Consider the following 23432-nt stretch of genomic DNA (forward strand, 5'->3'; position numbering starts at 1 on the left):
TTCACAGTTTTGCTTTTCCTGGGTACCCACCAAGGCGGCTGCCTCTGTAGCACAAATATGACACTGTATGCTATCAAATCCTCTGCCATGCGAGGCAGAGGGGGGGGGGGATGTGCCCACGTAAAGCTCCGCCATGCATCTTCTGTGAAGAGCAGCGCATGCCGTCTGCCTGCATAAACCAAAACACCATTTTTATCCCAGTGTTAAGCCTGCAGCTCTGTCTGCTGGGTGCATTTAGAAAGGAATTTAACATGCATTTGGAATATTAAGTCAACTGTCAACAGCTGACAACTGGTTTTGACCAGTGTTTACTTCTTGGTATCCAAGGACCTGCGTGACTGTTAATTATAGAAACACCCCAACATTTGGGGCTAAACTATTTATTTTCTGTCAGCAGGCCTTTATGCTTAGAATATATAAGACCTTATATGTACTCAATTCTGATCTGGTGGGGAATGAATGTAGTCCAAGAAAGCTGTGTTGACTTTAAACTTTAATATTAAAGGGATAAAACTTTATTTGGATTGTGACTGCTTCCAATCTGTATGATGGAAGTGTGTGTGTGTATATTTAAGTGGAATAATAAAAAGCATATGATCTTATTTCCCCAAGTATGTGTATTATTTATTTATTTATTTTTTTTGTGTTTAATGGGGCACTCCTGTGTAACAATGTGTCGTCATGTGTTGTAACTTCCCTGTCTCTGAGGCACTTGTCTTTTTTTAAACGTCCACATCGCCCTCCCCGGTCTGCGGTCTCTTTAAATCCGGATCCAGAGGAGGAGAGCTGCGCGTCCTCACTAACTTGTCTGGCCGCACTCTGCCTGATAAACAGCTGCTTACCATTTAGGCCACTTCTCAAAGGTTTTTGTTTTTTTGCTCTTTTCTCCCCCCCCCCCCCCCCCCCCCCCTCTCTCTCTCGCTCTCTTTCTCCTTCCCTCCTAAAGAAAAACTTCTCGAAGTGGGACTTTTTCTTGTGTATATGTGTGTGTCTGTGGATGTTCAGATAGTCTGCACCGCTGGAAGCTCAAGTTTGGATTCTCGGTTTGCGTAATGCTGAGGCGTCCTCTGCTCAACATCTGGATTAACTATTTGGAGTCAGACCGAGCGGCCCTTCACCAAACTCTGCCTGTCTAGCCCTGTCTTTATGGAGAGACTGTCCTTTTCCCTTTTCTCTGGAATTTAACTCCCTTTTTTGACAAACCCGAGTTTTGCGCATAGATTATGTATCCTTTAAAATGGGTGCGAACAATGGAAAACAGTATGGAAGCGAGGGTAAGTGCTGGAAATGACTACTTTTTTAACTCGTCCTATTTGAACAACGACTTTTTTTTCTTTTTTTTTAACCCACCCCCCCTTTTCCCGGTTCTATGTAGAGAAAAAGAGGCTATTATATTACCATCATTTACGAGAGTTCCTCGTCTGACTCCAGATACACTAAAATTAGACAACAATGTGCAGTTATATGGGTCTGTAGCTTCCTTGAGATTTAACCCTACACATCAGTTGGTTAGCTCCAAACTAGCACCAATCCCTTTATCTGTGTGATTTTCTTACAATGAGTCTTTTCTTCCCCTGAAGTAAAGTTGAAGTTCACCAAACTCCATTTTTAAAACATCCGTCATTTATTTTTTTATTTTTTTATTTTATTAAGTCCGGGCTGTTCGCTGAGCTGCTGGCACCCTCTGACTAATTCTGCACTTTTTAAAATACAGTTTTCTTTAAAACGTTTTGTATTCAACCCTTAAGATGCATGGTGACATCTGGTGGTCATGTTGTAAGAACTTTTTTTTTTTACAAAGAAATGAACTTTTTAACTAAACTTCACAGCAGTCTAGTTAAAAACTTTAAAGGTGCTATCAGTCCTGTCGGTCCTCAACTTGTATTTTTTTTTTTTCCTAAGTGGCTGCAGGTAAATTATGCAACTATAATAATATAAAGATAACAATTTCAAATAAGTATCTTGTTATTTGGTATGCAGGTAACAGGTGATATTTTAAGTCTGCAGTTTAAATGCATACCAACCGGTCGACAGTCAGCACATTGCTGCCTGCAGTATGGCGTGTTTTTTTGAATTAAAAAAATGCACAAAAGATTCCTGAAGGTGGAAAAGCGGTCAAAGGACACAAGCGTTTGGATCCGTGGGCACTTATTCATTCTTATCTTGAGCAGAGTCAATGCCAGAGATTTTCCTCCACAATTCATTCTCCTGCTATTGTTTGATTTAGAAGCCCTTTTTTTTTTTTTTTAATTTCCTGTAGAAACACTGAAAAGAAGCAAAAAAGCTGTAATGTTTGCAACAACTGCTCCTGAGGTGTTGTCTTTCAGGCTACATCTGAAAATGACAGATTTTGTTCATTAAGTGTTTGTGTTGTTAAATGATTCATCTGCAGCTAAGATGAAGGAGCCAAGTGTGTCTGAAAGGTCAGGCCGGCCAGAAAAATGCAAACACCTCTGCTGCCACTTGCCTTTGTTTATTTTTGACAAAATCAAATACTAATATAAGTCAGACCTGTCAGCTCTATATCAGTAATGTGCCTAAAACCTTAAGCGCAGCAGGAAGTGGCATTCACTAAAGATAACATATGTTTTGTTTTTTGTTTTTTTAATACCCAGCTGGAATGTAGCTTAGCTCCAGGAGGAGAAAATATTCAACTCATATGACATTATAAAAGCCAAAATCAGGATCTTTTGACTCTTATAGCTGAATTTTGATAAAAATCTCTAAACCACCTTCTAATACCAGCTAAGCAGGAAAATTAAATTCACACTCTGTGCCATAATCCGCATCAGACTGCTTAAAACAAACAATAATACCCTTAATATTTACCCTCATATCCTCGCTCACCCATCTCGTCCACTGTCTCTCTCGTCTAAGATGTAATCTTTATCATCTCTTATTCAGAAAATCTGTGGTCGGGCCACACCAAACACATCGTTTCTGCCTCCACAGCCAAAATGTTTGTATAAATAACATTCCAATGTGCTCTCTTGCTAAGTCAATAAGTGCAGAGAAAAGATTGGATCTCATGATGTTAAAAATAAGGTGGACCTCCAGCTCCGCCTAGGAATCCAGCCTGTTAAGGTACACGAACAGATCCTATCATAAGTTTTCCTTCTTTATCCTGGAGATAAAAAGTCACCTGTCTTTGCTCTTAGGAGGACAAAGACTATTCCAACTTTATGCTTGTCGCACAATATTCACAGCCAGTGACTCACATGGTCGCTGTCAAACCTTACTATGTAATTAGTATTTGACAAATACACACATTAAGCTCAGTATATCTGAAAGTACAAGCGCAGTCTTTTGTGCTTTTTGTTCACGTGACATCACCAGATGTTAGGAGGATGAGGTCAAATTCCCTGAGTGAAAACATCTCTTGTGTGCTCACAAGCATTAATTTGATGAGTTTGAGATTGAAAACAGTCGGCATTTGGTTTCTGGTTAAAGTTCAGAGCCACATGGAGTAAACAAATCTTTTAATATCTTTTCTAATTCATAACTTCGCAGATAAATATGACACTTTGGGGTTGAATTCACATTTTCTGTGACATCACCACAACATGGCTCAGTAGTCAGAGGTCCTTGCCAGTTGTCTGGAGTGTTTATGTATCACAGAGCACACCTTAAAATCTTAATCCACAAGACTAGTGCCACATGGTCTCTGGTCTTCTCTGCCAGAATTAAAACAGCAGAGCAACTGGTGCATCTGTTAATAGTGCAACCAAACAAATTTACAATTTTTACTGCTCCAGCTAACGGTTATTCTCCAGCGTATCTTTCCGATTAACTGAGAAGTAAATGGTGGAAAATCCCAAAGTAATGACCATCAAACAGATCCCAAAAATATTCAGTTCAGAATGCCAGAAGACAACGTAAAGGCTACGTGTCCAGGAATTACTGACTCTGGAGAAGCTAAAGCTAGATATTCGTAAAATAATTACTCAACCATCAAAATAGCTACCAAATAGTTAATCGAACTATTGTTGCAGCTGCAGCTGATTTAGTGAGGCTGCAGGGGTTTTATGTATAATATACAGCACATGAACCTACACGGTATACATTTATTGTTTCGCCGCAAGAGGAAATGCTGCATGTTATTTCAGACATCATCATCCAGATAGTATCCAAGGCCAGTGTTTTTATTTACAAGTGCAAAATCCTGCGGTCAATCGGTCCACATCTGTTTTCAAGTGTGATTCCACAATTAATTACACACTGGTCACAACTATGCAGCAGTACTCCACCAACGCATTATATAAGCATAAGACAGGAAGCAGGAGCTTTTCTGAAAGTTGTTTTTCCACGAATTATCCAAAATGCATCAACTGAACAGCCCCGCAGAGTTCTTCATGCCGAGGACAGAAATCCTGCAACCAGCTAGATATTAAAATATATTCACTCAACTTGACCCAGCTTCGGGCTTAGAAATTAGAAACGTGCTCTGAATCAGTTCAAGGAGCAAAAGCAGATGTGCTGGCTCGGTGATGTCACCGCAATATGTCATTCATACTTATATCATATGAGCTGCACTGGCTTCACATTATTATTTCATGTGTATCTGTGTGATCACGGATCTTTCTTGTGGGCGAGTGCGGGGACACAAGTTGCACAAGATTTTTATCTGTGTTGCTTATTTCAGGCACTATCGAGTCTGTCAAGTGACGGCACTTGATGCGCATGTGGGTGTGACTGTTTGGGAGAACCTCTCGAGCCTGTCGTGCTGGTTGAAAGGCGTGGATTTAAGTCTCAGGAACACCACAAAGCTGCATTTATGAACTGACAGAGGAATAAAAATGCCGCCTCCAGTCACCATGGCACTCTGGCCGCAGAGGCATTCAAAGAGACACTCAAAAGAAGATGCCTTTGAAATTTAGCAATTTAACTCTCCAGTGCATTTGTAGAGAAATTGAAACTCCCAATCCAATAATGCGAGCACAGCTCAGAGAGGAGGAGTGCATGGTAATGTAAACTTCATAAAATCACTTTGATGTGGCACTTATGATACATTTAATTGTTATTGTTCATTTTACAGAGCAAAGGCTTCTTTCTTGTGCAGGAGTGTTCCCTCACTCATCCTCTATAGATGTGACAGTTGAAAAGGGATTTCGGGAGCGTTTAATTCTTCCAAAGAGCAAAAATAATGAGAAAAAGAGACTTTCATCAAACAAACCTCCAGAGAATGTGCCAAGGCCAACTGTTCATCCAAAACTGAGGAACATTAAAGTCACGAAAACAGAGAATGATGAAGTTTTATAAAACCGTGCGCTTCGTACCTCCTTAACTAATTAAGTGCATCACGAAAGTGAGCAATTAAACCTCATCCCGGACAAACGCGCTTTAGGATTTAAACATAAAAATGTGCATTTTTGCATGACAGGATTGATTTCCAGAAGCAAACTCCCAATACAACATCGACTTTGGGTTCATGTTTTTCAGTTTAAGGATAAATGACATTAAAATGATATAACACAAGCTATCTTAAAGTTGTCAGACGATGTCCCAGCAGCCTTGTTTTTCTTCCCTTTCCCCCCGCAGGTAAAGGGAGCTCAAGCATCTCTTCTGACATAAGTTCGAGCACAGATCACACACCAACCAAAGCTCCAAAGAATGTGGCTACCACCGAAGGTAAGGCATCTGGTGCTCATTAACCAAACTCCCCTCCCTTCTTCTTTCCCTCCTCTTCTCCTTTTCCTCCTCCCACCCCTCCTTTTCTCCTCCTCGTCCACTTTTCTGCGCTGCCTATTTTTGGAGAGAAACCTGTGTGTTCCTAGGATAACCCTAAATTGAAAACAAACTCGCAGCTCCCATCAGAACCCAAAAAGCAAAGGCATTTCTTGGGCTTTGTTTTAGACTTCTGGCTTCTCATTGTGGAAGAATGCTTATCTAAACTGTGGTCGTATCAGGCTCAAAGCATTGCCAAAGAGGGAGGGAGGTACGTGTGCTTGAGATAGGAGGAGGAGGAGGAGGAAGGGGATTTAGCTGGAGATGGAGAAGGTGTGGGAAGTGAGAATAGGGAAGGAGAGTTTCAGCTCCTGCTGGGACGCCGTTCTTACTCCTCTCCGTGCAGCTCTCTGGCTCCCCCTCACCTCCCCGGCCTCATGCCTGCCAGGCAGCTGTCCAGCCCTGGCAAAGTTTAATACAAGAAACTGCTCCTTTTTGTCAGGAGTGTATGTGTTGCGAATGTAAACTGTGTGCTTGCTGTAATGGTTCAGAAATGCTTCCCAGCTGACGGACATCTTTTGAAGCCTCTTGTCAGCAGCTGATTCAAACCCAAATCATTCTGATGCATCTTTAACAACATCTTGACATTCAAATGACTATTCTCTCTCTTTTCAAAAGAACTGAACAAAGATATCAAAGCCCACTATGTTGTAAAAACCTTCAATATAACACTTGTACTCCTCACACGTTGTGACAGCAAAGATGTAATTGACGTTTAAACAAAGGAAAAGTTGAGAAAACAATATTTTTTTTATCATATCAGCACATAAATATAATATGGCTAATGTTCTAGAAACCAGTGTGGGCCGAAATAAACTTTAGCATTCATTTCATATTTTGTGTCCATGAATGTGAAGACCATGGCAACTCCCGTCTTAGCTCAGTTTTGGTCTCCACCAATCCTAAATTTAGCAGCTAACTTTATCTGTATCCACTGTACTGTTGGATTGCGTCAGCTTTAATCATCAATCCGAAACTATGGAAGGAGACACTGAGTCAGACGTTGGAAGCCTCTGAAGCCGGTGAAGTAATTGCTGAGTCACTGATATCGACCGTAAGCCGTATCAAACCACCCATATATATGATCCGTATCCCTTTTTGCTGTGGCGTTTCTTCCTCTGAGCTGACCAGTGAGTCACCGAATGTTTTGCATGCTCATGTACACATATACTCACCCTGCTCCTCTCATGCATTGTCATCACCAATCACACACTCGCTGTGGCACGGTGAATATAGTATTCTTGTGGTCTGGAGCTGCCCACAAGAAAACAAATACCAGCTACGGCCTGTGTTTATAACTGTCTCTCAGACCAAGATTTCAAGGTGTTTCTCAGAGAGAAAAGAAAAGCAGCAGAGACCGAGGGAGGGGACGCTTCACAAGCCATCTGATGTTCTTTTGGTTTCACGTCAGATGTGTGTCAATCAGTTTATTTCAGCAGAGTTCATTTCCTCCAAAGCTCACTTTATACAGAGTGGAATACTGGACAAGGCTTTTTGTTGATTCTCATTCAGCTTCCCTGGAAATGCTGACTCACTTGGATCTGTCTTTTGAAGAGCTGCTGCTGGAAGTGCACCCGGAGCATTTTTGGGAAAATTGATAATTGTCCTGAATGCGTCCACTTGGGAGAACAACCTGTGCAGATAGAGAAATATATAGAGAAGAGTATAGTCCACGGCCAGTGGCTTCCCAACCATAATTTCCCTCCTGTGTTATGACTGAAATTGTTATTTTTTTCTCCATGCTAAGTGGGAGTAATTACATGGTCTGGAACCACCATGGCCGCAGTCAAATCCCCCCTCCTTAAAAAAAGCATAGACACATGTATACACACACACACACACACACGATCGCAGATCACATGGTCCTTGCCCACCTCATACTGTGGTCCACTAAACTAATCAGGAAGCTGTCTGGGCTGTTTCCCCACCACACACTGGGAGTATTCACGCTCTGACCTACAGTGTCCTCTAATGTCGCCTCATTAATATGTTCAGTTAGTCAGTTAATTAGTAAGTAAGTGGCTAATTAATTAGCACATTTCTCACAGAGTTTGTTAGTTTCCTCTGTTCCTCTTTAGTTTCCTTATTATCCACATGAATAATAATCTGTCTACCTCTTATTATCAATCTAATAATGATGAAACGTCTGAAGATGCTGTACTATTTTACAGCAAATAAAGAAATAATTTATATTGAACATGAACTGTCCAGTGGACCAGGCCAGCTCAGGTTTTAGCGAGAGATGTTTTGTTCTTGTTCATTTGTAAGAGAAAGGCTGTTGTTCCTTTGTTCCAAAAATGCATATGTGTAGCATCCAAACCAGAGAATCTGGAAATGTCTTTCTGGAGACGACACTGACTCTGACCAGGAATGTTTCTTTTTTGCCCAAAACAAAAACCTGTGCCATCACATAACATAACGTTGAATTATTGTCCAGCCCTAATATCATTATTCAGACAGAAAGTAGGCCATTGCCTGTCTTCTTTCACAGCTCAGACATCTATCCCCACAAAATCAACATGAGGAAGTTACACTTAGTCTGGTCCTGAAAACAAACTGTGCCGGGCAGTCATCTGGCAAGTTTTTGCAACGTGTCTCTGTTTTCATTTATTATTTAGACGGGCTTGTGGTGGCCTGACCCAGTTGAGTCGCTTATTAGCTGCAGACTGAAAGGCACAGTCCTGGACAGTAAATCCTTCTTGTGGGATGAAATTGAGTATCTCCCAGCAGGGGTTACACTGTGACCCTGTCTGGGCCTCAGGGGTTTGCTTTGGCACAGCCGTACTCAGGGTACCTTAGGAATGTAGCTCAGACATGCTAGGAGCAGAACTAACAACACCATGAGAAGGTCTGTGTGTTGTAACCGTTCTGATCCTGCTACATCAGCTGGAGGTCGGGCCAAGCTTTAGCCAGTGATGTAACACGGACTAACAGGAGGGCCGATCACGTCGAAGGTAGCAGAGGCGCAGGGAATGGTGGGAACAATGACGCCTTCCTCTCCGTCTGCCAAGAGCTCACTCTGCACTTCCGTTTCAGCTCCAACTTGAAGTAACATTTAAAACATTGGAATTATTTACATGCGCCTCTCAGACACACTGCATTCTTTAGATTGTATTTCTTCTCACATTAAGCTGTTGTTGTGTTTTCATGTTGCGCAATTAGACAGGGCCTGAAATTAGCAATACAAATGTCTGTTACCAATGGATCTCATGAATTTTTTATTTGGAGTTGATGGTGATCATTTCATACACAAATTGTTGAGAAAGACCATAACTGGAAGTATTCGCCATCGTTTGCTTAAAAAAATGCTCACAGTGAAAGTGACTACTTGGTAAAAGGGAGATTTATCTGTCATGGAGCAAAGACAAGCATCAATTTGTAATCACATCATATTGGAAGACAACCAGTCAGCATTTGGAATGACTCACAAATGTCCAACAGTTGTTGGACATGTTTTAATGTTTGAAATGTTTTAAAACATCTACAAGAGATATGATAAATCTTTACTGCACTATCATAAACAGAGCAGAGAAATCCTACCCGGAGTAATTTTTATTTAATCAGGGACCGACCCGAGAAACCTGAGAATGTTATACATAAAAAACTTAAAACGTAAAAACATAATTTCACGTCACAAAAAGAAAAGGTCAGTGTTCAAAGCGTTGGATGTTTTAAAGACGAGTCATCAGAGGAATTAAAGAAGCCACGTTCATCTAATCTGTTTCCATTCTGACATCAGTGTTTGTCTCCACCTGTTAACACCTTTTCATTTCAAAACAGGCTCCTGAATCTCAACTGTATATCATTAAAGAACATAGATCGTTTGGGCGGCACGTTGTTGTGACCTTTAGAGGCCGCAGTAAATATGGTGCAGTGGCAAAGTTTCTAAAGCAGCAAACTCCTCTTCAGTAGGAGGTTGGGCTGGACGGATGGGTCAGTAACACACAGGACCATGCCGCCATGATAACACGATCAGTGTGTAGGTTGACCGAAATTGCCATCTTTTTTTTTTTACACCTAGCCACGGAGACCAACATGGCGCCCAGTTAGCCGTTACCTTATTTTAGACGACACACTCACTGAGGTTGGAGGACTTTGTGCATGTTGTTGTGCCAGAAATCTCACGTTGCTCTCCTGAAGAACGTGTGAGGGTCAGCTTTGCAGTCTAAACAGCCCCCCGGGAAACCCCTGTCTCCGTCATGTTAATATTTTTGCCCTCCCTAAGGCAACAAATCCCTCACACTTCATCTGTAAACTAACGTCACATGCCCGTGACTCATTTACTTGTGTTTACTCAACCGGATATATAGAGTTTCACTGTTGATTTTTGTCATTCCAAACACGAAAGAGGCTGCAGCGATGCGTTTGTGCACATGATTTTCCGTGAGTAACTTTTATCATTCATCTGTAGTCGTTACTGTGGCATTTCTGCGGAGCTCAACTACTCTTGGCGACGACGCCGAGCCGGCGTGACAAATTTATCTTTCTGAGGCCTTGGTGAAACTTAATGCAGCATTTGTTCTGCTGTGCTACAGCTGTGTTGGAAGCTCTCAAACAGGCAGAGACATTTGCTTAGATTAGGAAGCATCAGTTTGTTGGGGGAAAATGTTTGGCAGGTGATTGACTATCTTATGGAGCATTACGGGAAATAATGCCAGAGATTGTTGTCATTTTATGTGCAGAAAATCGCAGCCCGGAGAAATAGCTACTCATAAACCGCAGTCTCCTCTGGTGGAAAAATAATCTGTCCCTTTTCACGACTCTGATTTGGGACACAGAGCAGCAGCCTGCATTTATTTTAAAACTTTTTCAACAAGCCCATAGCAATTGCAATGAGAAATATCAGTGGTTTACGTTCAATCTTCATTGGAAATGTCTACGTAAAGACAGAAGACAGAGAGGCAAAGAATGCCAATGCTATTTCCCCCCAGATTTTCTCCATCAGCTGTCCTCGCTCCTCCCCCTTCCTTTCCACCGCTCCCAGAGCCAGGAAATCTGAGCAAAAAAGCACAGAACAAGGCGGTGAAAGAAAAAAGAAAACAAGTGAAAGCAGTTTACCAAAGGAGTTGGGGGAAGGAGAGGCAGCTCTCCATCCCATAACTCTTCTCTGATTACTGCTCCGTCTCCTCACTCTCTGCCTCACAGAGGAAGCGCTGGCCTTGTTGTTCTCAATGCATTTGCCATTTTCTTCAACCCGGGTCCCAATTCTTCAGTTCTACTACAGCAGCCTGTTTGACAGGAGTTGGGAAAGGTGCCACCTGGCCAGAACACACACGCTTCCTGTAAGACTCTGGCTCCTGAATTATGTTTTCGCTGTGACACACCTGGGTCCTTGGGCTTTTATGTGGCAGCTCGACCACACTTGTGGAGCAGATGAACTGACACATTGGACTTCCCCTCCCTCTCTTTTCAAACTGTGGTTTGTTGCATTATGTAAGGGAAGGGAAGTGTAACTTGTGGCTGAGGCGGCATTGGTTTAAAAAAAAATGAAGGAAAATATCTCTCTAGAGTCTGGGTTCAATAAATTCTCTTTTATTTAACCATGTTTTTATAGAACAGCTACAACAAATTATGCACTTTGTTTTTTGTTGGTTTTTTTTGCCATGTTATTGTCAACACGTTTGGTCAAAATTGAAATATCTAAATAATTCAATAACTGTCTAAATGTCCTCAGACGATGAGCTGTAATAACTTTGGTGTTATCATCAACAGAAGTTCGATCGCAGCAGAAAAGGTAAACGTCTGATTTGGTCATTCTTACACACATTTGATGCCCATCGATAACCTTTTTGATGAGTCAGGACATCCGTATGGTAACTAACAAAATTCAAACGAGACTCTGAATTCTCAACTGTACTCAGAGTAGTATGCTTCCTGTGTTAGATCTGATGATTATCTATTCAGGTTATTAAAACACAATTAACGGCATTTTCTTGACTGACTTAACTTTTTTTTCCACCCACATTAAAATACAGTCAGCAGACAACAGAGCTGATATAAGGGGAGCAAATCTGAAATAGTGCAAGTGTGAGAAAAATACAGATTAGGCAATTATAGACAAGAACACATAACTACCAACGAGGCTTCTACAATGACAGGTTTGGGGTAAGATCTTGTGGCTTTAGCCGTGTTGTTGGGCCAAAAGCCACGTTGTTTTACGACTTTTCTCATATTTACCCCATTTCAACTTTGCATGTGTGCACATTGCAAGTGTTGCTGAAACTTTGACCTCTTCAGACCGTGTGCAGCTGCTATGACAGTCCTGTTACTCATTCAGCACGCAATCCAAAACCAGACGCAGCCTTATACGTGGCTGCACTCTAATAGAGTACGATTTTATGAAGGCTTTTTTCTGAAGAAGGATTTCTAACTCACACAACAAAATAACCGCCCTCTGAAGTTAAAGTGAACCCTTTTCTGTCATGAGTTTATTACCGCAAAACTTCCAGCACTTCCCTTGTTCTGTTGCTTTAACCACATGAGATCATTACATTTGATCCTCATCACAACCAAATCAACCGTTTCGGCCAGCACTCACTTTTCCATTCCTTTCTGATGTGAAGCTCTTCTTATGTGTGTGTTTGTGTAGCCAAAGTTACCCTCCTCAGTCCTTTAACACGACTGCCACTCCACACTCTAACCCTCCTCACACATCACTACCAAAAGGGATCAAGTGTACAGTGAGGCGCCTCGTCCACGTGATTCGCCTCATCTTTGACATTTTGATTCAAAAATGTGTTCGAGAAAGTGACATCATGTTCAATTTTCAGTAATTTCAGTAAGGTCAGATCAATTTTGACCGATGACAAAATTGCTTTCTGGAGCCTTAGCTGTCATTTCTATCCTGGAAATTTTGTGCTGTAGTGGACAGACAAACACAACGGCTCACTTCTGAAGGAGTGACTCCACCACTCTAACTTTTGCTTTCAGGCCATGGGAGCGTCTGCTGTCCTCCTCAGCTGAGGATTTATAAACTGATGATGGCAGAGCGTGGAGATGTTTGTGTCACACCAGCAGACAGAGGGACTCTAAGCGTCAGAAAAAAAAAAGAAAGAAAAGAATCCTTAAGGAAATTAGTCCTGATGTGGGGAAAAATGTGTTACATTTCCTGGCACATGCATGACAAAATCTGTTGCTGCAGAAGCTTCAAATGAATCTGAAGACTTGAGTGAGTGTGAGTGTAGCTGCAGGACCAGAAGCTGGGGAGTTATGGGGGTTGTGCGGAGCAAAGAGGTCTGTTTCCTGTCCGAGTGTGCACATTGTAAAGGAACCAGTGGGCCCTATTGTCTTTTGGGTTGTGTTGTGACGCACGGCCTTCCTGTAGTGAAGGCTTTGCTGATAGCCTGGCCTCCGCACTATACTCTAATATCAACTTCCTTGTATTCAATAAAACCTGAGACAGACCCAGATGCTTTTTTTTTTTTTTTAATCCCAGGAGTTCTCTCTCCTTCTGTCAGTCAGAAGTTTCTCTTTCACAAACTCGAGCACGTAACCGCTTAGCAATGATAAATCAACTGTCTTTTTTTTGATTCCCTTTCAGTCAAATCCTCACTGCCTGGTTGTTCTTTTTTTTTTTTACTAGCTGAATCTTCAGTTTTAACACTTCCCCTCTTTGGTGCCAATTCGGGTTTGTTTCTGGGACTCGTGAGAACAAAAACGAGCATCTCTGTTAATCTGCACCGCCCTGTCTTGGCTGGGAGGAGCACAGTGCAAGATAAGGAACGTGTCACGGGCCTAATGGCATTGAGGTAATGGATTGGTCTGTCCTGCCAGATGCAGCAGTAATAATCCTACAAGCTCCAGACAGGGTCTTAGCAGAGCTTCACGGCACTGCAAGATCCTGAGTGGAATCCCTATAGCTTTAGTTTATGACCAGACTGCGTCAAAGTCTGGGTTGACCCTGCCTGTGCACTTGTCTCTGTCTCTGCTAAAGTCTGCAGGCTCCTTTGCCAATTTATCTTCCCTCTTTCTTTCCTCTATTTTCTTTTGCTTCCCCTTAAAATCTGTTTTTGTGCGTTACTTTGTTAATTCGTCAGGCCTTTGTCATTAAGGCGACATCACTCCGAAACATTCGGCCACACCTCTTCATCAGGCATCAAGCAGGCATCTTGTCATTTGAGTGATCACGCCGATTGATTTACACTGAACTTCTGGTATCAAAGCACAGTCCAGATGTGTCTCAGAAGTAAGGCTGTAGTTGATGTTAATGGGAACCTTCTGCTGCACTGCTGCGAATCAGCTTAGGTTTGGGTATTAGTGGCAAATGATTTCAGCCAAGTATGCCTTGCTGTGGCTATATGCGCATTCAAAATGCATGAGTTTCTCTTTCATTTCACCACTGCGCCGTTGTTCTTTGTCCAGAGTAAAGACCAGATGTTCCACTGTTTCTCCTCTGATTTCCTACGCCAAACTGAGTCGTCCACCATCTGCTCTCGGCAGCGCCTTGAAGAGACGTTTAACAGCTGCATGGTATTTGTTCTGTTAATGATAGCTTTGCAGTGATACAGAGATATAAAACACAACAGCGCTGGTTCACTTGCACGGTTTTCAGCAGGAAGGCGGCACTAAAGGAAAAGTTTCATTTTTCATGCTTAAGAGTTCGGGGCTGCAGGTAAAATGCTCTGAAGTGGCCCATAATTCCCTACAATCCGAACCCAAGGTCTACTCGAAGTTTTCTTAGTTTCCATGGAGACGTATAAGCTCGGCAGCTCTTATGATTTCATTCACAGCACTTCTAGGACCTCTCATCCATGTTGGCTCATAAATTGAGCCTGAAGTTCATTATTGACCTTAGAAAGACTTTTTTTTTTTTTCAGGATTTATTTATTTACATGCGACACAGTTCAGAAGTACAGTTAGTAACAACTGGAGCCTTAATTGGAATTAGTTTTCAAGCTATTTCCAGGGTCAACACTCAGTGTTTACACTTAGTCACTAAGGAAAGTTGAAAACTGAGAGTGTTAAAAGTTTTTGTTAGATTCTTTTCAAGGCCAGGCAGCCTCACAACATAATTATCATGTTTGCTGTGTTGTTGCACTTAGTTTTTTTGGGGGGGGAAGTTGAATATGTCGTCTGTAGTTCTTCTCTGTCCTCAGTGATGCATTAATATCTGTTATCATTTTTGTCTTTTAATGACAGCCTGGAAAAAAAAGGTGGCAGACATTCCGTATGGATAGCCTACCACATAGAAAAAGGTCCACACATTGAAAGAAATGCATTCATCTATTTTCCAGACAGAAAAAGTGTGAAAAATGTGAATATTTCAGTCATAAGATCATTGGCAACGACTTCATCTCTTATTGTCAAGCGCTGGTTTATGCTGATTGGGTAAACATATTCCTTATGCAAGAAGACCTGGACTTCTTTAAATTAATCCACGTTATCTTTCCGTAATCCGGTGCAACTAAGTACAACTGCAAGTCTGTCTTCATTTACTTTCTTAGCAGCTGTGTGAACGTGTTTCTCGGTGTACAGCCGATGGATGTTGTTTGAGGAGTGGTGCCGTGTTTCTCTGGGCTCGGAGCACTTGTGATCAGCGACACATGTAATTACGCAATTTGGAAGCGTCTCCTCGGCCAGTGGCATTAGCTTGGACTTGGATAATAAAGCCGGACGGCGTCCATCCATCAAAACTAATGACTCAAGAAACGTGTCTGTGTCATCGTTGCACATGGTGCTGTGGAAAAAACTGCTGGAAGAACGCAGCACTTTGTTGTGATGCTGCAGGTTTGATGGCTGAGTTCGGACTGAAATGCCTCCGATGTATATCTATACATCATTTCATTTGCATCGACCAGATGCCAGAAAATTCCACGGATTTCCATTTGTTGTTATAACTCTGTGTTGTGTAGTGTCATGTTGGATAAATCTACAAACACTCGGTATTAACTCAGGAATCTTGAAATATTTATAATGCACTTGAATAAACACAGAACCCCAAGAAGCACTGCTGTCACAGCGTATTTGTACAGGTGTGTGAAATTTGAAATAGATGAGGTGTTTATAATGGCCTCAGACCATTAAATCCTTTTGTATTAAGCTTTAAGAAATGCATTATCATCAGAGAAAATCCAAATGAGAGCAATGTTGGCCAGAAATAAGCCAAATGACCTGAAGGAAATGAACCCTACACATTTATAGTTGAACTAATCATAGACGGACCACCCAAACCGAGGTCAGCCATATCCCGCAAGAACGATTAAATCCCACAAGCTCACGAACGCTGAATAAAATGTGCTTGCTGCGGATTCGTGCATCTCGGACAGCGGTGTTCCTTATCTTTGCTCGAATTTTGACACGAGTGAGACTTTTAAGGCACACAGGAGGACGTTTTAAAGTAGCTGCGAAGCGAAGGACAAGTTCCCGAGAGGATGGGCCTGTGGATGTCATCAGGCGGAGCGGGCCGAGCGTCTGGAATACAAATCCGCAGAACCGCCGTCAGCACAGTGTCACTGCCCAGCTGTCTGTCTCTGCACTCAGATCCACGTGACGGGCGGGATGCTGTCCATTTGTCATGCAGATGCTGACATTTCATGTGCTGCGTGGAAGTCACCATGGTGGCCCTGAAGGCAACGCACTAGTTCTGGTTAAATGTCCATGACTGGAACGAGAACTGTAGATCAGTACAGTGTTAATGTTATTAGTGTGACTATATATCAGGCTGCACAAATTGCAATACAGATATAGTATATTTCAATATAACGCTACAAACTGCTGCCTCAGAAATTGGCTCAACACCTTAACATCTTGAGCTTGAAATAATTTTTCAACAAGAAGGAGCGTGGGGAGCAGAATCTGAAATTAAAGCTCCGGTCCAACTCATTCCTGTCTGGATTCCCACCACATTTTAAAAACGAAGATTAAACACATTAAAATGATAAAAGATTGCGAGCTGACAGTTTCTGACGCACAACAGGACAACAGAGAGCAAATATGGTCATTACTGGTGTGTTTTACTGAAACAACAAGAAAGCAACCCAAACTGTTTTTATTTTATCTCATCATAATAGATAGAATTAGGTCCTCAACTTTATTTAAGATTATGGAATTAGGTGTCTGCAGTTGATATGCAGGTGAATCTTCTGAGCTCTTCTTGTATCAGCTTGTGATGAAATGGTTAAGGCGTCTTCAGCATTTTGAAGTCCGACATAATTTTAAACTTTTTGGCCACCGCGCGGTAATAATGAGAGGAATGGGAACTTCAGTCCGGGAAGCTAAAACTCTGAATTGACTCCTACAGTAAAAGGCTGACTTTGTGAATCCTTAAAAAGGTTTCCAGACAGGTTCTTGGTGGAAAATGGTTAAGTTGGTCTTTTTTGTTATTGTCTTCACTAAAATTGCAACTCTATATTTGCTCCCTGGAACAATTGACAAATTCTCATAGAGGTTTCTGGGCATTTGGAAAAGTCCAGTCACGAAACAATACAAAAATAAAGCCACTTATTCAAGTGAAAGCGAGTTTAGCCAGTCTTTGTCTGATGTGGAAGCTGATTCACTGTCATCATTGCAGAACTGTAACTGTCTCAAACATTAAGAATGCCGTTTTACTCTGAAAGATGATAAGGCCTCATATTTCCTGCCCATAAACTCCACAAACTCACAGTTTGACATTTTACTCGTGACTACCTGAAATGCTTTTAGAGATGATGATCAATTCAAGTCAGCTCCTGGAGACTGGATGAACTGGTGAGGAGGGGGGGGGGTTGAAGAGAGACAGATAGAATCAGAGGAGAGCACTCAGTGTCCCAGTGTGACGAGTCGAGCCTGAGAATCAGATCCAGCATTTCATCCACGTCGTCTCACGCCACAGTGATAAGATCCAACCGCCGCTGCTTGCAGCTGCGTCCTCAGCCACGGCGGCAATCAGCTCACATCTGTCGGCAGGGCCTCAGTGTTTACACAGGGCTGACCGTGCAGCGTTAGCCCCGGCACCAACCTCCTTCAGCTGTGTGCTTTGAAGCTACAGAGCTCATCTGCTGCCCGACTGCCTGGAAGATAAACGTGACACATTTTTCCTCAAACAGCCCGAAAACGTGATAAGGAAACGCCTCTTTGTTGATGATAACAGCCAGTGTGTCTATGTCCCTTTCTTGTTACTTTTTTTTTTGCATATTTTCCACAAATAAATACCAGCTATATTGTGACATTCTTGAATTTCTAGCACAGGTTATTCTTTTTGTCAATCTGTCTTGTCCAAGCCCTGAAAACCTCAGTGAGGTTTCAAATAAATCTCATGTTTCCTTAAGAGGCCAGGCTCGTTTATTTTGCATGGAAACACTTATTTTTTTAGGTCTTACCAGCAGAGTCACCATTAGCAGTTCTCCACTGCTCTGAAAAACCCCGCACATCACAATTCAGTCACTGAAGTACTGTTTTTAGTTGTCAGAAGTCATTCGAAGAAATGGAGGAAATTACTGGTGGAAATATAAGCGCACGAGTCAGGTCACAGCATTCACAGCAGCCTTAGTCGTGGAATGTACTAAATGTCACAGATTGATGATATTAAACAATGTATCTGAGGGTGGATTTTTCCATTAATACAAGTGGAAACAGGACTTTGCTGATGTTGGCTTTCAATTTGATTCCAAAGATTCGGAAACTGAGCAAAATGTTTCTCAGTATGTGCACCACTTATTGTTCTGGTAAAGTCTTAGACATCACACTGAAAGTCTCAACACTGCTGAGAGATCACAGGAGCCCAGGTCCAGCTCACACGCCTCAAACCAGGACCAGATCACCGAGTAGAGTCCAAAGTCTGTTTGTAAAACTCTGACATGTGCAACCAGCAACAAGGCATTACAAGAAAACAGTTGTTATTTTTACAAGGTCACGAGCCAAAGAAATTGGGAATCGTTGTTAAAACAGTCAGGGATTTTTAAACAAACCGGACTTAAAAGGAAGACAGTCCTCGAAGCCTTTATTGACTCCAGGCGCTGACTCAGTTTATCCCTCCCTCTCTCTTCCCCATCTCATCCTCCTCTTCAGCAGGTGTAGACTCCAGCACCAGGACTCTCAGCACCCCCAGCCCGGGTCTGATCCTGCCGTCAAAATCCTCCTCCCTCTCCTCACCTGCCCTTTCCAGCAACGGCCACGAGACCAACTCCTCGTCGTCCTCCTCAGCCCCTGCCGAGACGGTCGCCGTAGTCCACCCTCAGCCGGGCACTCACACTCGCTCCCGCCCGTCGAAAGCCCACCACCACGCTCCCATCGACCTCCTCCCTGACCACTCCCTTCTGCAGATCTTCTCCCACCTCCCCACCAATCAGCTGTGCCGCTGCGCCCGCGTATGCCGTCGTTGGTACAACCTGGCCTGGGATCCCCGGCTGTGGGGCACCGTCCGGCTGACGGGAGAGCTGCTCCACGCCGACCGTGCCATCAGGGTCCTCACCCACCGGCTGTGCCAGGACACCCCGAACGTGTGCTTGACCTTAGAGACGGTGGTGGTGAACGGTTGCAAGAGGCTAACCGACCGGGGGCTGCACGTGGTGGCTCAGTGCTGCCCGGAGCTACGTCGTCTGGAGGTTGCTGGATGTTATAACATCTCTAATGAGGCTGTCTTTGAGGTGGTATCTCGCTGCCCCAACCTGGAACACCTCAACCTCTCAGGTAAAAACATCACAAACATAAGATGCATCCATCTTACCTTGATTTCTGGCTAAAAGCAGGTGTGCTCAGATTTGCTGCTACCTGACACATGGGTGGATTTACCTCAAAGAATTCCTCCTCTAAGTCCTTCTGAGTCATTTCGTCTAAAGCTGGTAAACTCATTAGAGGAGCATGAGAAGCTCTGCCAACCTTAAGCTCCCATGTGGGAGAAGAAAGACGTTCTAGAGCTGAAACCAGAACTTACCTCAACATGAGTAAGAGGGCTGGTCTGCTGCTTTCATTAAGGAAGTGACACAAATAACATTGACTTGGACAGGACTCCAGTGGCAGAGCCGTGTCTGCACCATTAGCACCAGGAAGCAGGCCCTTTGTTGCAAAAAATAGCCCTTGAAGAAGTTGTGGTTTGTCTTTTAAAAGTCCAAAAATAATGAAATCAAATCTGTTTTGTAACTATTAAGAACATCAGCGTTTTAGTTTTTTTATTTTTGGGGTGGGTTACAGTCATAGGGTTCATTCTTCAGGGTGCAGAGATGTAGGGAAAGAAAAAACACCACAGCAGGTTTCACTCTGCTGCCCCCCAGTGGCTGTCTGTTACTCTTTTATTAGCCTTCTGGACAACCTTTCACTGCGATTGAAATCCACAGTAGGTCTGTGTGCACTAAAAAGGTTTCTTAGGTTTATCTGAAGCTGATATGAGGCTTCATACGTGTCTCCTTACTAAGACATAAACAAGTTTCTTTTGGAAAGTTATTCCAATGCAAGGCTGTATCTTTGGAAAACATTGTTAAAACCTCAATTACGCTTTATCCAAACATCTGGAGAACAAGGACTGTGGATTTTGGCAGATAATATGAACAGGAGGAATGATTAAAGCGAGCAGATTCACTTCTGGTGGGCTCCTGATTGCTGTTTAAAGACACTTTAAAAACTTGGATATTTGTAAACGGCACTGATTAAGTTTTCTCTTCTCTCTCTCCTCCTTCCTCCTCCAGGCTGCTCCAAGGTGACATGTATCAGCCTTACCCAGGAGGCCTCGCTCCAACTGTCCACTCTGCACGGCCAGCAGATTTCCATTCACTACTTAGACATGACCGACTGTTTTTCCCTCGAGGACGAAGGTTTGCGAACTATCGCCGCCCACTGCCCTCGCCTGACACATCTGTATTTGCGCCGCTGCACCAGACTTACTGATGAAGCCTTGCGCCACCTGGCTCTCCACTGCCCTTCAATAAGGGAGCTGAGCCTCAGTGACTGTCGCTTGGTGGGGGATTTTGGCCTGCGGGAAGTTGCCCGACTGGAGGGCTGCCTGCGCTACCTGAGCGTAGCCCACTGCACCCGCATTACAGATGTGGGCATGCGTTACGTGGCTCGCTACTGCCCGAGACTGCGCTACTTGAACGCGAGGGGCTGTGAGGGGCTGACAGACCACGGTCTAAGCCACTTGGCCAGGAGCTGCCCGAAACTCAAATCTCTGGATGTGGGTAAATGCCCACTGGTGTCGGACAGCGGCCTTGAGCAGCTGGCGATGTACTGCCAAGGCCTGAGGCGAGTGAGCCTCAGAGCCTGCGAGAGTGTAACGGGCAGAGGACTTAAAGCTCTGGCAGCAAACTGCTGCGAGCTGCAGCTTCTCAATGTGCAGGACTGTGAGGTGTCGCCAGAGGCTCTGCGGTTTGTAAGACGCCACTGCCGGCGCTGCGTCATTGAACACACTAACCCCGCTTTCTACTGAGGTGCGGAGTCCTCGGATCGGGTCCTCTGACAAGTGGATGTTCTAATATTCCTGCTATGGTGTTTGGCAGAGTTTGGCGGCTGATGTGTAAGAACTGGTTGAAAACTGGTGTGCAATACTGGCCAGAATAAAAAAAAAAAAAAAAAAAAAATCAACTTAGTGACTGAAAATGCTGTCCTCTGAAAATACTTCAGTAGAATGTATTTAACATATTTATCTGTAAAAAGGCAGAGAAGTGCAGTATTTCAGTATATTACGTTTTTTTTTTTTTTTTTTTTTTTTTTACAATATCACAATTTGCAATGTAACAACATGCTACAACACTGAGCACTGGGTACAGCTGGGTTACCATTTTAAAGCATTGTAATATATTTTTATTTTAAAGTTCATCTTCATCACCTTAAGGAACTGAATCATATCATAACCATACATAAATGCATCTATTTATAAACAGCAAGTATCTGCAGACTAAACCACTAAGAATGTAGCTACAGAGCAGCAATGCAGTAGATCTGGTGATTAAAAATATTCTCAGTTTCACTTTCTTTATGTTGTGTGCATATGCACTTTACACATTTGTACTGACAATCACTTCAACTGAGCTCATTGTGTCATATTGCAGTTCATTTTTCAACAATATTTCTTCGAAATACTGATCGCTGAAGCCAATTTTAAACAAACTGTTGTTGGACCATCGCTGAGAAAAAACAAGAACACATTGCTGCTATAACTGTGCCAATAAAATTCTTCTAAAATCCGCCTCCACAACTGCGAGTGCTTTGCTGACTCCAACATTACTGTCTTAGAGGATTTAAGGTTTTTAAAAAGTTGCTTTCCTGTTTAAGGACTTAAGTGTGCCGTTTGCACACACAGTTAGAAGTTGCCTCCTAATTTTGTTCCACTGGATTAAATCAACCTGTTTGTAACCTGTCATGGCGTCACAGCATCTGTCTGTCAATCCCATAAGGTATGGTCTCTGAGCTCTACAGCATTACATGGTCAAAGGTGCAGAGCAGCAGGTTTCCAATTTGCCTGAGTCGTTGTGGTTTGCTACGAAAATGCTTAAAAAGGAAGCACACCCTGGCTTTGGAGACTTTTGGCGTGAGAGTTTGATTACTTTGAAAATATATACACTGAATTCGTTCCAGAAGTTGGTTAGGCAAAAGATGACTGGTGATAAGTACTTGAGTCAAAAGGGTTGATATTAGAGTAAATAAAATAATGAAAAATGATCCATCATGTATCGCACACTTGGCACAGTCTTCTGTAGGTGAATACATGTTCATGTAAACTGTGTAGGATTCACATTCTTCAGATTCAACAACAACATTAATAATAATAAATGCCTCATGATTTTGGGTGAGTGAAAGTTGACCTGAACAGACGTTAGACTTTCTCAGCTGAACAATTAGCTTGGGCAGAACCAAACTTCATTCAGAGGGTTACATTTTTGGCCACCCCCACAGTCATGGTATAACCCGTGATGTCACCATGAGTATAAAACAGGGAAGTGTTAGTCTTCTGCCCCCTTAAGAGTTCATGAAAGTTCACGGTGAGTGTGTTTAACTTCTTTTCACCTCAGCAGTCAGATTGTTTTGTTTCTTGAGTGTATGACCTGTTTAGATTTTCAGGCATAGACACAATTTCCTTTAAATGAGGTGTTAAATTGCAGAGAGCAGCAGGAAAGAAGGGACTTCCTCCTGCCCGCCGGCAGAGCGCAGCAGAGATCTTACATTATCACTGTCAGGCTGCACAGGGATTTATTGTCTGCTGTTTTTAATAAGCGCTGTGGATGAGCCTGCAGCTGGCAGCGGGAGCTTCCTGAATCAAACTGTCAAATCTGCAGTTTGTTCCCTGAATGGAGGTTTCAATCTCTTTACCAGCGTGTGTCTCTCCATGTTGGTGTTTCTGTTTTTGTTCCTGTTCATTTAACAAATATTAAATCCTCTTTCTATCTTCCAGAGGAGAAATGAGGAATATATCCAGTGTGTCAAAATCAGGTCAGGCGGGGGGGGGGCGGTTCCTGATCACCACTAAAAATGTGCAGTAAGCAAAAAAATTGCTTCAGTAAATGATTATTGTCCTTCAATTTAAAATCTTTCATTGTCATCAGGGAGATGTAGAATCATTAAATTTTCTTGTGGAGCCATAAAGTTTTTGTTGATGAACAAGGAACTCTGGGAGATATTATGTGAAGTCATGAGTTTTGATGGATTCTCATCGAGATTAACATCAAAATGTGATCAGTGTCACTGGGATAATATTTAATTGATATCAATTCTAGGCAAAGAATTCATCCTTGGATTGAATGATTGTTTCCTTTGCTGCATTATTTTTCTGCCTCGAACTTGCTGCCATCAGTTCATATGCTGTA

At 42.7% G+C, this 23432-nt stretch overlaps 1 protein-coding gene across 3 annotated transcripts; it reads left to right on the forward strand.

Annotated features, from left to right (window-relative positions):
• Nucleotides 1–945: 945 nt before the first annotated feature.
• On the forward strand, nt 946–21219 carry si:dkey-192l18.9 (F-box/LRR-repeat protein 7). 3 transcript variants are annotated; one of them, XM_029529613.1, is made up of 5 exons: nt 946–1274; nt 5539–5628; nt 18718–18766; nt 18806–19329; nt 20322–21219. In XM_029529613.1, the coding sequence occupies exons 1-5, from the start codon at nt 1238–1240 to the stop codon at nt 21056–21058; spliced, it is 1437 nt and encodes a 478-aa protein (XP_029385473.1). In that variant the 5' UTR covers nt 946–1237; the 3' UTR covers nt 21059–21219. The 3 variants fall into 3 exon arrangements, with proteins under 3 accessions (XP_029385473.1, XP_029385471.1, XP_029385472.1); XM_029529611.1 differs by having other exon boundaries at nt 18709–19329; XM_029529612.1 differs by having other exon boundaries at nt 18712–19329.
• Nucleotides 21220–23432: the final 2213 nt, after the last annotated feature.

Source organism: Echeneis naucrates, chromosome 20 (assembly GCF_900963305.1).
Source record: "Echeneis naucrates chromosome 20, fEcheNa1.1, whole genome shotgun sequence".
NCBI lineage: Eukaryota > Metazoa > Chordata > Actinopteri > Carangiformes > Echeneidae > Echeneis > Echeneis naucrates.